Raw genomic sequence first — 17943 nt, 5'->3', positions numbered from 1 at the left:
CATTGGGTATTGTGAAAAGTTGAAAGTTTTGGATGAACTCAACTATGGTTTATACAACATAAGATGCGATTATGTTGGAAAGATATATAAACAGTAAACATTTAATCTACTAACAGAGTTTGAAAAGTTTGAACTGCAAATAAATGTGAATAACTTAACGAGAAAACAGCGTTTTCGTGCTATTTGGAGAGCCCAGTCTAGAGGCTAGTGATCCTAACCTCAAAATACATTTCATTGATGAATTTTTGCCATTTTTCAGTGCATACCTGCAAGAGATTGCTATAGTACTAAACTTCTTCCATCCCGATGATGACCAGCGGACTATGACCACATGGTTGAAACATCAGCACGTTCCCCTTAGACTTGACTGCAGATGCATTTATAGCAGTATCAATTGGAGCCATTCCTTCGGAGTTCTATAATATCAGATATCATTGATCACCCAGAAGCTTTTCTTCATATGTTTTTCTTGGATGATTTCAGGTATTTCACTGTATGTTTGTTACTGGGCTGTCAGTACACTGAAATCAGTATCTTTTCAATTCAGTTGTATTTTTTGTGATTTCATTTGCGTAACAAAATCCGTATCTATGTTTTCACAAATATTAGCTTTTTTCTTTCCTTGAGTATTAAGAATATTCAAGATCATCGATTGTTTTGGCACCCATTGCAGTAATTTACACAAAACTGAAACACAGAAAACCATCATTTCTTTGCAAAATGTCTGAACCGAATTTGCGTTACTAAAGCAGCATACACACTAGTTATTATAATACACTGTCTATGCCTTTAATTTCTGGTTGTTAGAAAACAGTGGCCATTTGAAATTTCATTCTGGGGTCAGTGGAATAAGTATTTTGCTCTATGATGACATGAAGCAATTTTTGGATGGAACATACCATTGGATTATAGTCACATATGGAGGTGTACGCACACCCTAAAATGCATGCATTTTAGTTTCTGCCCATGTTGCTCGAGAATGAGCATACCATTATCAATCAGGACCACTGATTTTGGCAATTGGCACAATTGATGTGTGTGGCCCTTCAAATCCAGGTTGATGTTATAAATGTGATTGAAAATCACTACCATCTGGTGTTTTGGCCATGTCCTCTATGAAGTTGGTTGGACATTGGAAAACTTATCTAAAGAGAGGTAGATGAGCACTGACGTTGTGACAAAAAATGCCTAGGATGTAAGTAATGAATGTAAAGTAAGACTTGGCCAACAGATTCCTGGGAATGGCCATTAACCATTAACTTAGGGGCCTCGCCAGAATCAACATTAGATGTATCTCCTGTTGATGCTTCCATGGTAATCAGCTCATTGTATTCCATCAACACATATTGAGTATGTAAGGACACAGCAACAAAGCAGGCTTTTAACCTATCATCATCTTTTGTTTTAGGTTGCCCTGTGACTGGGAATCCAACGCCTAACATCACGTGGCTTTTTGAAGGTCAGCCACTCACCACGGACTCTGATTTACACCCTCAGATTTTGGAAGATGGACAAATTCTACAACTTCTGCACCTAACTGAAGAGCATCAAGGAGAATACAGCTGCTTGGCTGAAAACCTGGCAGGCTCCCTTCTACAAAGAACTACCCTGGTGGTGCAAGGTAAGCATGGAGTGCACCTGCTTAACAAATTGTTTTAAATGTTGTGGCTTTTATAATCACCTATCAAGATATTTCTAGGATTCATTACCAGCGTTATGGGACAGATATATTGTACTATCATCATAAAGCAATGTTGAGTTAACTTGCTTGTGGGTCTTCTCTCCAGAAAGAAATCTTGATTGAAAAAAGAATACTCAACCACAATCCACTTTCTGTTTTTAACACTTCACTTTTTTCTTTTTTAAGAATTGATAGACGTTTTGTGCTATTGTACACCATGGTGTCAATCTCTGCGCACTGAATTGTGCTTTCTGAAATTCCGTAAGGGAATAAAAACTTGGCTCTTTAACAACTAATATTATGATCTTATGCTTCTCCCTCCCTCTCACCGTTCAGTTTGCCCTAGCGCCGGGAAACCTCCGGGTAGCTGCGCGCTCAATAAATGTAATTATAAATAAATAAATAAATGGTTTTCAACAATGGACTTGGGATTCACTACTGGGTCTGTGCTTTGACCTTTCTTTCTCCCAAGATGTTTTCTGGATTGTTTGCCCTTTCACCAGGTCTAACAGTTGGGGATGATCTCTGTACAATGCATTTATACACAAACACACTCCAGGGGAAATGAATGGGTTGCCAGTGATTTGAAACACAGCTGGATGCTGGCAAAGCCTGCTGAAGTTTGGCTGGTCCCCGGAGGCAGTTTATTCCACAGATTTGATAACAGAATACATAATGATGGTATTCGGACCATGTAAACTTAGTGCAAACTCGAGACTCCGCTATGTCCACTCAGATGAGGCAGAAATCACAAACCCAGTAACATTGCAAGGGAGTGAAGCAGATTTTTCACCACAGTAAAAAAGGAGAGGAGTAAGTTTGCAAAGCATAAAGGCTTATTCGTGAATTAGTAAAGTTACAGTCTCCAATCAAATCAATTAGTTATAAATCAAAATTCGCCTGAATACTGTTTATATGAATATGATCCAAATAGTCCAATTTAGTAAATACAGGTATTGCGTTATTGAAGGTAACATATGTAAATCAGAGCGACGTCTCTTTTCCATAAAAGAAACTCCCTAATGTTAAGCTAAGTTTGTGGGTGGGTCGGGGGAATTCAGAAGTGGCAGGTTTCGTCAAATATAGCAATGAAAGAAGAAACAAATAAAGGTTCAGCTCAACATTAGAAGGAATGTGCTTGCTCTTGATTGTAACTCTAGGAGAAGATAAAAGAGCAGGGAAAGATGTCTGCCTGCTAAGATGGCCAGGGGCAAGGTATTTTACTAGCTAACAAGCTTCACACGGTTAAAACATAAGTTCCATCCAAGTGATACATTCTTCAGGTTCCCACTGAGGGTCCGATTACGATGTCGGTCGTAAAGGCTCCGACTCAGAGTCGGAATCTCAGAATCCGATTTTGAACCCATGTATCCGACCGAATCATATACATTTCCAACCGACCAATTCCGATGCATAGGAGCCGTTCGGGCTGTCCAAATTGTTTCCAAAAGGCATTCGGACAGCCGAGTCTTTCGGAGCTGAATCACACAGCTCTATGGACACAGTTTCTGAGCGAGTGATTACAAAGACCGATTCAAACAGCTGTTCCGATTCGGTCTGCCCGACTCGAAATGACTGTCGGAATCTGACTTTGGGGGCCCATAGCAGGCCCCCTTTCACCTGTATGCCTCTGGTTGGTGCCTGTGGGGTACCCAAGGGACCCCCCTGTTAAACCATGAACATTGTGGCAAGCATCATTGGGTGCCCGCCACAGGGTGCATGGTTTTCCCCAACCACCCCTTTTTTAAATGGGAGACTCTATTCTCATCCGGAACACAGGCTCCCATTGAAGTCAATGCTAGTACGACCGAACGATGTTGGAATCATCTTAATCGATCAGTCAGACTTGCAAAACCCTCATCGTTCAGAAACTATTCTGAAACTGATTCGGTCGGAATAGTTTATGAACGACATCGTAATCGAGCCCTGAATAGTAATTATTCAAAATCCCATGCTCTTTCTGTACTTGGTGTGAGCCTCCTTCTCACAAATAATGCAATGCCAACTGCATCCACCACTGCGATCTTCACAGTATCTCACCAAGGAGAATTCACCTCCTTAGTTTCCCATGCCATGCAGGTGCTCAACATCATTGTTCAACCAATGAATTGCTACTGCAAAAATATTTTGGTCCGCACACAGCAACAAACAGGGAGTCCCTTCAACAAATAAGATAGTTCACACAGGTCTTTGTTCCTTGAATCTTTATTTTCTTTTAGTTCGTCTCAGTAGCCAACGCATTTCGTCATATTGAAGGACTTCTTCAGGGCTACAAGACTTAGTTAATATACATTAAACATTCTTTTAAAACCATATTTGTAACTTCATTTGCTCAATTTAACTCTTCTATTTACATATTTACATTATTCACAGACAGAATCAATTCACTGATTACGAGACCATAATCTTTGTACAAGCACAACATTACAATTTGTTGATACAAAATCTGGCGGTGATATAACAGTTAATCTCTATTGGTACAGGGGCTTTCACACTTAATGGATAGTAGCCAGACAGTATAGGAAACTTATTGTATCAACACATTGTAATGTTGTGCTTGTACAAAGATTATGGTCTCGTAATCTGCAAATTGATTCTGTCTGTGAATAATGTAAGTATGTAAATAGAGTTAAATTGAGCAAATGTAGTTATAAATATGGTTTTAAAAGAATGTTTTGTATATTATCTATGTCTTGTAGCCCTGAAGAAGCCCTTCAATAGGGCATAACGTGTTGGCTACTGAAAAGAACTAAAAGAAAATAATATTCAAGGAACAAAGACCTGTTTGAACTATCTTATTTGTTGAACGAACTCCCTGTTTGTTGTTGTGTGCGGACCAAAATATTTTTGTATTTGTCTGTTGTGGAAGGTTTTTTCAACATAGGCAACCAAAAGGGTGCGGTTTCCTTTGGTCTATGCACCACATTTTTACAAAATTTCCCATTAATTAAATAAGTGCAGTTTCATATCCTAGACCCTTTTGTGTGTAAATCAATTAATTGCTACTCTTCGATCTTCAAACCGACGACTTCTGAATCTAGAACAGATAAAGGTTTATGCACTGTAAGTAGAAATACTACATTCATCTTAAAATAGAGTAAGGCACAGAGCCTGCTCACAATAATCTTAAAATGCACATATGCTACCCAAGATTTAATCAAGATATGTATTTCATCCAGTTTACTAGCCCTAAGTATAAAACAGAACATAGAATAATGTATGAGGTAATGTGTGAAATAATGAATAAGTCATATGTAAATCGTTTTGTGAATCATGTGAGACGCATTTATGCAGGAGACAGGTTAACATGTCATGAATCGCAAATACGTGGTGATGCTACTGCGTCACCAATACGCATGCCTACAGACAGCCAGGAAACGTCAGCCAAGCATGTAAGATGTAAATCACAATAAAGCCATGTTGATGCTTAGCACTGACGGGTTCAATCATTGCTACATATACAACACCGACTACATCACCGTAGCAACAAAACTGACAGAGACACACCAAAGGAACAAGGTCCAGACAGGACACTCCTGAGTGGTTAGCAAGTCTACCAGTAGCAGGCACCACAAAAAGGGGTCTTTTGGCACCACAAACCTCTTTGTCCTACTTGGACAGATACTGTAATAGGTTTAGCAAAACTATGTTTTGGGGAGTTACTGAATAAAGCCTTTTTTCTGTTCTAAAGTTTATGGTATTTAACAGGAGTGGAGTCCTAGCCCACATGTCTCAGGAAAATCACCGCATTTTATTAAGGAATCAAGAAAATGTAGGCAAATGTTCTGCCTCAATACTAGAGGCATTTGTATGATGGTGCCATGATGCTAGCACTTCTCAATTATAAAAAGCTGTGGGGATCTCTGAAGAAATGTACAATGGATATGTTGGCATCGTGGAGCAACCTTTTTCAAAAGCTGGCCATACAGTACCACATGGCGCCTGTAGTCACACTGACATATTAAGTTGCCAAGCACACCAAGACTGTAGACCCGGATATTTTGCGGAATAACTTGAGAAACGCATTTCTTCTTCACCTAGATGTTGAATAGATTCACTTGCAAACATATCCCATATACACTGAGATATTATACAGATCGGTGTGCCAAAGCGCATGTCCTCTACAATGAGATATTACACAGAATCAATTTCCAATCACGTCCTGTCCAGGCCAATTGTTTTTGCAGATTTGTTTTCCACCTACATCTTCCGTATGCCGATATATGTTGCAGATTCTCTTACCAAACACATATTTTCAATTGTAAAATATTTTGTTGACCCAATTTTCAAATAGGGTACATCTGCCCTCAGGTATTTTAAATGCTCAGTTGCCAAACACCCCCCCTTCCCAGCAAGTCCTAGCACAGATTCTGTGTCGAAATAAATCACTTTGGATCGAAACATGTGAAACCTCTTTTATTCCAAGCAGGTAACTGAACAGGAAATAAATGGTGCAGATAGAAAATCTCTCAAATATTTTAATGTGCTATAGTCATTTATTTTTAAAACCGACAATTAATTCACTCGTTTAAAAATTAACTGTCTTCCAGATTTTTTTCTGCCACCCAGTTTATTACAAAAAAAGATATGTTAGTGGCCTGAAAACCAATGTAGGAATTTAGCAATTCAAATTTCTTAGTCTATAGTGAAAAATGTCTCCATCTACTCTTTAGGCCCCCAAAACTGCCCTGAGAGTATAAGTGGCTTATTAAAAAGTGTGTGTGAAACTGCTAGGACTTAGCGTTTAGATAGCTGTGGAATATAATTTGCAATTTATTAATTGTTTTCTTTCTTTTTGACTTTTCAGCTACAGTAGACTACCAGTGGGCAGTGGGTGGTTTCATGGCCTGTTCTGCTTCCTGTGGTAACAAAGGTCTCCAGCAGCCCCAGTTGAGATGCATGCTGGGCCACAAGGAGGTCAACACATCTCACTGCGCTGAGAAGACAAAGCCGGCCATTCAGCCCTTCGCTTGTAATAGAAGAGACTGCCCAGCAAGGTTTGTACCACCTCATTGATATGATTAAATCCTCTGAAATCTAGTCCAAGAAAAGACACTTTTAGCTTTGGTGCGTTATCTCATATTAAGTATTGTAAATAAAGTCAGTTGGGCATACTCAGGGTACTTGAACCTTTGATAGGTGCTGAAGGATTGTTTGAAGTGTGAACTGATCTAGAACATTAGATTCTTTCTTAATGTGATTGTAGACATGGTTGTGAGAATTTTGCCATCCAGGTCCAAAATATATTAACTAGAACGAACTTCTCCTTGCCCAGTGGCGCTTGTTAATGTTAATGTTAATGTTAAGCCGAACTTTTTGAGCGCACGGCTACCCCAAAAGGGTGTCCCGGCGCTTTAGCAAAGAGGCCCAGAGAAACAGGAAACCAAAGGCAAAACCTACTACAGTCACAGCGGATTACTTGGTAAAGAGCAGAGTCTTCAACTCCTTCCTGAAAGCCAGGAGGTTGTTCGCTTTCCGAAGGGAAAGTGGGAGCTCGTTCCACAAGCAGGCTGTCACGTATTGGAAGGAACGACCTCCCATCCGAACACGTTTGACCACAGGCACCTCCATTTTAGCCAGGTCCGCCGACCTCAGCGACCTCCGCGGCACATAGAAAGCAATACGCTTCCTCAGATAGTTAGGGCCAATCGCATGGAGGGCTTTAAATGCCAGAGTGAGGAGTTTAAATCTGATTCTCCCCGAAATTGGCAGCCAGTGCAGCCTAGCCAGGAGCGCAGAGGCGCTAGCTCTCCTGGGCAGCCCATAGATGGCTCTGGCCGCCGAATTCTGGACAATCTGCAGTCTGGATAACAGATACTTAGGTAGGCCTGCAAAGAGTGCATTAGCATAGTCCAGGCGGGAGCCCACAAGCGCCTGGACTACATTCCTACGATACTGCAGTGAGAGCAGAGGAAGAAATTTCCTAAGCATCTTGAGGATGCTGAAACATTTCCCTGCTAATCCCAGAATGTGTGGACGGAAGGATAGATCATCGTCAAACACCACTCCGAGATTTTTTACCTGAGAAGATGGTTTCTCTGGGGGGAACATGTCCTGGGGCCACCATGTCTTCCAGCCCGGATCAGGGGCACAGCCGAAAAAGAGCAGCTCAGATTTGTCTGAGTTGCATTTCAGGCTGTGCCGCTGAAACCACGCAAAGACTGCGCTCAGACAGTCCTTGATTCTGCCGCCGTTGAAGGCCTCTCCCTTCCTGCAGGTGAACAAGAGCTGGGTGTCATCAGCGTATGAGATGACCCGGGCCCCAAACGCCTCCGCTACCTCCGCTAGAGGGGCCATGTATATGTTGAAGATGGTGGGGCTCAGGATGGAACCTTGAGGCACCCCCACCTCCAGCGAAGGCATTTCGGCCGAGAACGGCGGAGCCCAGATCACCTGTCGGCGGTCGGCAAGAAAGGATTGAAACCAGTCCAGCACCGTCCCTCGCAGACCAATCTCCCTGAGTCTTGAGAGGAGACCTGCGTGTGGGACGGTGTCGAACGCCGCCGATAGGTCCAACATGACTAACATAGCCTTTCCCCCATGATCGAGCGTCTCCCTGATGGCGTCGGTAACCTCTACCAGAGCCGTCTCCGTGCTGTAATTCGCACGAAAGCCGGACTGGGAGTCATGCAGCAGTTTGTTGTTCTCAATAAAGGTGGTCAGAGTATGCTGAACATGTTTCTCCAACACCTTCGCCAGAGCAGGGAGGAGGGAGATTGGTCTATAGTTAGCACATTGCAGGGGGTCGAGCAGAGGCTTCTTAATCAGCGGCAGAATGAGTGCGTGTTTCCATTGTCGTGGAACCACCCCTGAACTCAATGATAGATTAAGCAGGGGGTTCAGCAAGATGTTCAACGCTGAGGCCACCTTGCCCAAGCATTTCGCCGGACAAGCATCCAGAGGCGAGCCAGATTGCAGCCGGGATAACAGCTCAAGCGATGTCTCACAGGACAGCTGGGGAAAGACAGATAGTAAAGGCCCAGATTCAGCCTGTGAGGGAGCTAAATAGGTCGACTTATCCCCTAACACAGCGTCAGCCGTTCGGGAATCCACAGATGGAAAAGTGTCCTGAATCTTTAAGATTTTAGTCACAAAAAAGTCGGCGAGCTGTTTGATCCATTCTTCCGTGTGTGAATGGACCGGGGTCCCTACTACAGGATTGACAAACTCCTTCACAATCCTAAAGAGTTCCCGGCTCGTATTATCGGCTTTGTCAATTCTCTGCTCAAGATAGTTCTTTTTGGCTGCGGCAATCTGTTTATAGTATGACTTTATCGCGTCGCGGTATTTCGTTTTCTCCACAAGATCGTACTTGCGCCGCCACCGCCTTTCCAACTTTTTGCAGTCTTGTCGCATTGTACGTAAAGTGGAAGAGAACCAAGGAGCAGAATTAAGATGAGGTGCTGTTCTAGCAGGCTTCAATGGGGCCAGCTCCTCGAATCTTGCCTGCATCCAGTTCTGGACCAGGATTAGGTCGGCTTCCAGAACCCCTGTGAGTTGACACGGGTATTGGCAGAGAGCATCGGAGAGCATATCTGCTGTCACTAGGTGGAAGGCTCTAGATTGCCGGGACCCTTCCTTCAGAGCCCTTTGGCTAAGCTTAGATTCAAACACTAAGGCAAAGATTATCAGATAATGATCTGACCAGAGGACCGGGAGTGGAGGGGACACCTCAATAGGCTTGGAGGAAAAGATCACATCTAATGTGTGGCCTTTCACGTGAGTGGGGCTGTGGATAAAAGGGGCTAGCCCTAACATCGCCGTGATATCACGGAGTTTGGTAGCTTCAGCATCGGTTAGACAGTCCATGTGCAAATTTAAGTCGCCTAATAACAAGCAATGCGCAGAACGCATGCAAGGTACTGATAAGGCCGACTGTAGGTCCTCGAAAAAGGACCCGATGGGACCAGGGGGTCTATAGAGGAGAATTCCGGTACAGGTCTGGGACGCCGATGGATGGAGTGTAAAACCTAAGGCTTCACATCCGGCAATATTGTCCACCGCAAAGGAGGAGCAATCAAAGACCTTGTCCACTATCAGAGCCACCCCACCGCCTCTTCCCTCAGTTCTATCCCTCCGTAAGATGGAATAGTTAGGGGGGACAGAACAGGCAATGTCGGGTTCCGAGCCCACTCCCAGCCAAGTCTCAGTTAGAAATAAGCAAGAGATCTTGGAGTGCGCGAGAAGATCCCATATGTCCGAGGTATGACGAGGAAGGGACCTAGCTTGTAGGAACTCACACCATTTGATGTCCTTGTCTATTATATTGGTGCTTGCAGACTAGACAAATTTAGCTTGGGTGCGGCGGCTTTGGTACGCCCCCATTGGCTCTAAAAGAAAATGTTCAAGTAAAAAAAGGCAAAGCCAAGGAGAGGAAACTGCACGTTTCTTTTCAGAATCAATAAAGCAGGAGGGCCCTGTTTGACATTCATGCACTTCAGTTAAAGTTGTGTTATTCAGAATAGAATTGGGTGGTGAACATGGCCACAGGCGGCCATGTTTGGAGCTGATATTTGCGGAGAAATACCTACTTCTTAGAACCATAGAAGATAAGGCACTCGCTCCCTGAGAGATCAAGTTTGGTGGAGGGAGAGTTCTCTGCATTTGATTTTAATGGAAGTGCCTCTTTGTATACAGGGCAAGAAGAAACTCCGCTACATCTGTTCAATGAAAGGTTGCCTGAAACGTTCCTCAGCACTTCCGGCCTGCCTCCACATGTTGCTGCATCAACAGTTTTTCTTTTTAAAAATTAAATATACAGTGGCAGCCGCTTTTTACCGGAGGTGGCTGGTTGTGGGGTGTGGGGGGAGCAGGGAGTAGGTGTCTATTAAAAACCAAAAAAAAACACTTACCTTCAGGGCGGCCATGTGCCTCTCTGTCCGCTCTCGCTGCTTTTCGCTCCTCCGAAGCAGGAAGCACCCAGGCTCCTGACTCCCCTAGCCAATTGTGATTGGGCTGGGCGCCGTGGATCGGCGCTCACACAGGGAATGGGGGCCTGGGCATGTTCTGCACCCAGGCTGTAATGAAACTTGGGTGCAGAACATGCAAAGTATGCATGACTGTTATGGTCGGCCCAACATTCGGCCAAACAGTTATGTACACTTTAACCTCTTCCGTGCGTCAGGCGGCCCACGGCGGTCTGACGCACGGTGAACGTGTGCGTCGCACGGCTGGGGGTCGTCCGATTTACGCACGCGTCGAATTCGCCAGCACAGCGGGGAAATGTGCGCCGCAAGGAAGCAGTTAGAAGGGAGCACCACTCCTCCTCCTGGCCCCGCTCTGCCAGTCTAGCCCCGCCCCTCGAAACGCAAAACTAAAATGATAGTAACGCTGATTATTAGAATTTTCGTTTTGTTTTAACTTTTCTGGCAGAGCAGTGGGGCGATGCTCCTCCGCCATAGTGGAGGAGCCGCCACTGTTTATATCTTGCTTTGGTCGTACGCCCTTGCTGCTCCTTTTCCACACACGGTTCCATTTTATCGGGGTACATGTAATGAGAAACAGCTGAGGCAACGAGAGATAGGAGGCAACTTTAGTGACACCCCGTTCATTACCAGCAGTGGCGGGTTGTTCTGATGGGCACTTTTCCACCAGAATGATTAATGGCGCTTCATCAGGTCCTGAGGCGCGAGCTAGTCCTTCAGCCTGGCTTGTCCCCTCCTCTTCAGCTGCCTCTCCCTTGCTCCCCTGCCACTGCTCTTAAAACGTTCCTGAAATGTACGAATTGTTTAAAGAAAATAAATAGATACAAATCCTGCCAGCCTTGATGTCAGCGAAGCTCGGGGATTTGAGAGGAGAGGCGTAAACCACAAATCCAAACCTGCCGCGCCGTTTGATGAAATCTCGTCACGAGGCGCGCCAGCTTTTCCCCCTGTTTTGAAGGGTGGTGGAAGTCAGCATATATTAAGTAAACAGTGATGAATGCTTTTCAGCTTTAGGTTTTATCTGTCCTCTGGGTTCTCAAGACTCTCTGTTTCTAATGGATAATATTTTTACAGTGAGCTCTGGTTGAGCTAGATTTTGGAAACATGCTCGGGCTCCCCAAGCGCCCCTGTATTGTAAAGCACGGCAAAGCCTCGATGAGCAACCAGTGGTTAATTTGTAAAAAAAAAAATAAGTGCCCTCGGGCTGTCATCAGGAGGCAGCTTGCACGAGCCCATTGCCCCTGTTCGCGCCGCCTAAAACAGAACCAACTACTAACCAGGAAAGTGGGGAGAGGGTGTGGCATAATGGCCAGAATGGCCGACTTCAGGTTAGAGCCTCAGCGTCAGCTCAACATCCTGTGATTCGGGGGAAATCATTTAATCTCCCCGCGCCTAACATAAATTAATGTGTCCTTAACTGGTGCTCATGAAAAGCACCAGTGTTGATGAATAAGTGCTGATGCTGAGGACCGGAAACCACTGTGAGAAACACCTCTGCTCTTACAGGCACACTAAAAATCTGTCCGTGGGTATAACCATTCTTCCTCCCACTTTTCTTACCTGCTGCAAAAGAAAAGATGTTACTGAGTCTGGGGGGCATCTCAGTTTTGCACCATGCTCCCATCAACTCATCCGAAATGGACACAAAAATAGCTTTATACTGCATACCTCCCCATAGGCGAAATTTTAGGAGGGCTATTCCACACAGGAGACTCCTATCTCATCCCACCCTCCACACCAGTCTATTTGTGTTATGCTGCCTTAGGCTTTGGAGGCTGCCCTTTTGTGGGTGGGGGGACAGTATGTGGGCCTAAATGTGTATATATTCATATGTGTGTGTATGTGAATATGTGTTTGTATGTGTCAGTTTTGTGGGTGGATGCTGGCTTGAATTGTGTGTTATGTGTGCATTGCATTTTGTGTTGCCAGAAACAGTTCACAGACCGAAGATTGTCATCAGAGAAAAAAAGCAGGTCTGTCAAAAGTATATTGGTTATCATAGCGAAGGCAGTAATATCAGCAGAGGAAAGGTCAAATGACAAAAAGCATTGGCAAGGGTAATAGGTCTCGTCTATGCAAGAGCTATTGGCTTTTCCAATGTCTTTTAGCCATGTTGTACAGAAGTGTGGCTACTGTGCAGCATGGCTAAATGTTAGTGCTATGACGTGGCCAACACTTGCTGGGTCATAGCGTTTTTCCGTAGGGTGGAAGGGGGTAGCCACGCAGTCAATAGGAAGCAGGGTGGGAGGTAAGGGCACAAGGACAACAATGAGAACGGGCAGCGAGATAGGGAAAAAAATCACTATGATGTGGCTGGTGCTAGCTGCATCATAGTGTTTTTATTTCTTATGGTGGGTGGGGAACAACGCTGACAACAAGAGGGTGGAGTGTGAAAGGAAATAAGCAACACAGACAACATGAGGGTCAAGGGTAGGCAGAGAGAGGGAATAAGCACAAACAAGAGGAGGGTGAAGGGTAAGAGGAAATAAGCAACACAAAGACATGTCCTACGACAGGTCCTACGATTCTCGAGCGGAAGATTGAATTTTACGTCCCCACAAGAAATCTGCGCTCACTCCAGTCTGCCCTCGCCAGAACTAAACGCATATATAAAACAAGGACCGGGGGTCGCTCATTCTCTTACCTGGCAGCAAAGAAATGGAATGAGCTCCCTCAAGACCTAAGACTTACCACTAACTACCTCCTGTTTCGTAAAAAACTAAAAACCTTCCTCTTTCCCAAACTTTAAGGACCGCCTTAGAGCTAACTGGCGGTAGTCTCAGTCCAGGTATAAGCGCCTTGATATCCCTTGGGATGAGTGCCGCGCTCTTCAAATACCGCAAATAAATAAATAAATAAAAATAAAACAACGGGAGGGCATGGACTGGGAGGTAAAAACCAATACGCTCAACAGGAGGGTGGGGGTGAAAGGGAAGAAGCAACACAAGAGCAAGAATAAAAAAAAGCACCTGAATCACAGCGACAGCAGCAGAAGGACCCTAATCAAGATAAAGCAATCCGTACTTGGTGCTTGCGGCACACTAAATCAGAGGAAGTGAAGCCAGCGCGCTCTGGCCAAATGGGAGGCAACAAATAAGAATAAAAGTGAAGCCAATGAATGGTAAGCAGAGGGCGGGCTCTAGGCCCCTTGTAGAACACAATATCTCTATCAAGCAAAAGTGTATGCGTGAGCTGTCAAGACCTCAAAATGGATGTGCCTAGTCCATGCTGCTGCCCCAATCCCTGTTTGGCCCACTGATAGGGCAGTGCTTCTACTGACTACCTCAACCCTCTCTATTAGTAAGTGAGGACTCATGCAAGCCAGCAAAGATCCGCCTCCATGCACTCATTTCTGGTCCATATACAGTTCCTCTTCGTATAAGCTAGCATTACCCAACTAATTAGCCTCTTCCCTAGTCTACCTGCATGCATAGGAGCACAAACCTAGCAGGAATAGGCTTTCCTTAGTTAAACTGAATCTAGCTTCCAAGCACATGCCAGAAATTCTACTCAGAAGAATTAAATCCTTTTTTTGTCTTTGATGGGCTACGTAACTTTCAGTCAAATGATTCATAATTGTATGTTTACCTGTTTCCGCCTGTGTCTGACAGCATCTTCCTTTCATAGATTTACTATCTTTCAAAGGTCTTGCAATTGTGGTGATTTAAGCCTTTCTGATTCGCACAAGTGCCACTGCCCGTTTTGGTTCATTCAGTTGGTTCTTACTATAAGGCAGTATTCAGGTATTGCAGACTAAATGGAAAACGTCTCCTGAGTCATTGCATTTAAGTGCTGGGTAGAACTTAGGATAAAATCCTATTCTATAAACAACTAAGGAAATCACACCAATATGACAGAAGCAGCTTGTTTTACTCCTTCTTAGTTCAAAAGAAACACCTCCCTAAAATAGCCTGAAGGTATTGAAGGAAAACCAGCTATGATTTTGGAAAAGCTGGCATTTGTATTTGAGTGTAGAGTGTAATCTTTTTTGGCATGGTTCCGATTTTTGAGTGATGGGAAACCCTCCATCTCCTCAGTGATGTGGTTTATAGACACGTCTGTGTGTCGTCTAGGAATAAAGCTGGGATGCCCCTCTTCTGGAAGTGGAGCACGGAGAGTTGTGAAGACATTTGATTCTAACCTGATCCTAGCATCTCTATTAGGCACAGTGTAACTTTTTCTAGGTATCGCCTAGGCAGCGATTGCATTTTCTCTTCGAGACCTGCTGTATTGAGGTATGAACTTGAAGCTCTTCCCATCTTTTCAATTGGCTCCTGTTACTGTCCTTTGTAAATGGTGGCGTTTGATGTGTTAATCAGCTTAGTAGTCCCGCCTTAGTACTTCCATTTCTCATGTTGTAGCCTCCCATAAGGACAGCCCTCTTACATGTGTTGTTACTCCGTATGCTTTATTTACAGTCTGTGTGCACTATTTTCTTACATGATTTGTTTCCTACCTGCTGTTGCAGGCTTGATATGCTCCCCGCAACGTAATGATTTTTTTTTGCAGCCCAGGATGTTGTGCTTGGATTTTAGCAATGGTGGCCGCGCAGCTCGCCCAACTTTAGTTTTTGAATTTTTTTGTTTTCACCCAGCGCTTCATTTTTAGGTCTCGCCTGTCGATGCGCATGCGCATCGAGCTTGCGAGACTATGGGGGCTTATTCACTCTTTAACTACTTGCAAGGAATCGTGGCGATTCCTTGCAGTGCTCGTGACTTTTAAGCTAACAAAGGACTCCTGAGGCGGAAGCCGGGAGAGCGTATTTTAGCATTTGTAAATAATTGTTTGATTCTGTGCTTTTTAAAACTTACCGGAAACCTCCTAGAACAGCGGGCTCACGCTGCAACGACCACCACTCCCCCTGATCGCCATTTCCCGAGAGCGAGGTGCGTCACCAGACACGCCCCCTCGGTTGGCCACGCCCCCTCGCCATATCCCTATATAGTGCGCGCCCACGCTGAGGCTTGACACTAACAAAGGACTCCTGAGGCGGAAGCCGGGAGAGCGTATTTTAGCATTTGTAAATAATTGTTTGATTCTGTGCTTTTTAAAACTTACCGGAAACCTCCTAGAACAGCGGGCTCACGCTGCAACGACCACCACTCCCCCTGATCGCCATTTCCCGAGAGCGAGGTGCGTCACCAGACACGCCCCCTCGGTTGGCCACGCCCCCTCGCCATATCCCTATATAGTGCGCGCCCACGCTGAGGCTTGACACTAACAAAGGACTCCTGAGGCGGAAGCCGGGAGAGCGTATTTTAGCATTTGTAAATAATTGTTTGATTCTGTGCTTTTTAAAACTTACCGGAAACCTCCTAGAACAGCGGGCTCACGCTGCAACGACCACCACTCCCCCTGATCGCCATTTCCCGAGAGCGAGGTGCGTCACCAGACACGCCCCCTCGGTTGGACACGCCCCTTCCAACGCCCTGATCATTCTGCATAAACAATGTGCCTTGGTAGGAAGCGCAGCGGACGAGCGCAGCGGGCGCGACGATTGCGCGCCGAAGGCGCGCTTAAGGCAAGCTCGTCTGCGCTCGTCCGCGAGCGTCCGGGACCAGGGGCCAAGGACCCTGCGGGCTACTACACTTATACTTCTGCTGAACTACAGGTGCTGCGCCCAACCGCCACGACGTGTCCACCCGTCCCCCATAACGCAGCGAAACGCATTTCTCACTTAGGCATAGGCAACCCTGCCACCCTCATGAATGCCCCTGCTCCTGAGTACTCTATGCGCACGACCACACCCTGCTCTACCTACACGTTCAGGTGTATATATCTCAACACCCGCTCCATGATTAAGCACCAATCAGATATATTTCTGCTACTTATGGACAAACAACCTGACATGCTGCTACTGACAGAGACTTGGCTCACTCCGGACTCACTACCGGATATTTTAGCTGCCCTACCTGCAGATTACTACATTCTATCAGCACTCCGCCCAGGCGGAAAAACGGGGGGAGGAGCAGCTATAATCGTCAATAAAAAGTTCCAACTCAGACAGCTCCCCTCTCTGCCTTTATCTAATACTGAAAACATAGTCGCCAAAATAGACACTCCCAATGGCTCACTTGTATTGGTCCTACTATATCGCCCTCCCCAAACCATGGCCACATTCCCTTCCACTCTAGCTCAGCTACTGGCACCATTGGTCACTAACCATCCTAAACTACTCCTGGTTGGGGATTTAAACTTCTGGTTCGACAACTTATCGTTGGACCCCCAGGCTGCAGAGATGAGCGAACTTTTCTGTGATCTCAACTTGACACAACACATCCACACTGAGACTCACCAGAAGGGCCACAGCCTCGACCAAATCTGGTCTCTGAACCTGCCCCTATCCGCATTTGACATAAAACCCTGCTGCTGGTCTGATCACCACAGCATTAGTTTCTCTTTCCAGCTAGATAAGACAACCCACTTCAAGCTACAATCCAGCAAAACCATTAGGAAATGGTCCTCTATGGATATGCCAGCCTTTCTCAACTTCTTGGGTAACTCCCCCCCCCTCGACAGCAACAATGTGGATGAGGCCGATAGCCGGCTCAATGAATGGCTTACTGCAGCGATTAACATCTATGCTCCCCCCACGCATCTCAGCTGCTCAAGGAGTCCGGACGCACACAAATGGTTTACACCCGAACTAAAAACACTGAAATTGGAAGTGAGGCAAAAGGAAAGAACCTGGCGCTCCCAGTACTGCCCACTGGCCAAGGCCACATACTGCTTAGCCAGGAAGACATACCAAAAAACTCTACAAAACCATAAAACAACCTACTATTCATCTAAAATCCTCAACTCCACCAACAAGTCAAAAGAAATCTTTAGGATAGTGAACGACCTTTGCAACGACGATAGAACTTCCCCCCCGGTAGTTCCCTCACTAGCGTTATGCAACTCCCTGAATGATTTTTTCCGTGATAAGATCTTAACGATTAAGCAGAACATCTCCACACTTCCATCATGCGCCCCAGTGGATGACATCTATTTCAATCCCTCAACTTTACATTCCTATCCCCTTATTGATTTGAAAACTTTCTTGACACTACTGTCCAGAGTCAAATCAGGATCCCCTATGGATGTCTGCCCCCCCCAAATCATGAAAGAAATTGGTCGAGTTATGCCCAACAGCATGATATCCCTGCTCAACGACTCTCTCACTTCAGGGACAGTACCTAGCAGCTTCAAACAGGCCTTATTGATTCCCCTCACCAAGAAGCCTGGTATCGATCCGCTCGACCTCACGAACTATCGGCCCATATCTTTTCTGCCTTTTCTATCGAAAATGCTGGAGGCGCACGTCACCAACTGCCTCTCTAATTTCGTGGAGGAAAC

At 45.2% G+C, this 17943-nt stretch overlaps 1 protein-coding gene across 1 annotated transcript in view; it reads left to right on the top strand.

Moving 5' to 3' along the window:
• Positions 1-17943, top strand: part of ADAMTSL1 (ADAMTS like 1) — a 796153-nt gene that overhangs the window by 703840 nt on the left and 74370 nt on the right. The window contains exons 24-25 of the mRNA XM_086961466.1: positions 1409-1621; positions 6489-6678. Of these exons, the coding sequence (XP_086817592.1) occupies positions 1409-1621; positions 6489-6678 (403 nt within the window). The remainder of the gene's footprint in view (positions 1-1408; positions 1622-6488; positions 6679-17943) is intronic.

Source organism: Lissotriton vulgaris, chromosome 3_1, assembly GCF_964263255.1.
Source record: "Lissotriton vulgaris chromosome 3_1, aLisVul1.2, whole genome shotgun sequence".
In the NCBI taxonomy this organism is placed as follows: domain Eukaryota; kingdom Metazoa; phylum Chordata; class Amphibia; order Caudata; family Salamandridae; genus Lissotriton; species Lissotriton vulgaris.
The sequence above is the reverse complement of the archived record's forward strand: the minus strand, read 5'-3'. Positions and strand labels throughout refer to the sequence as shown.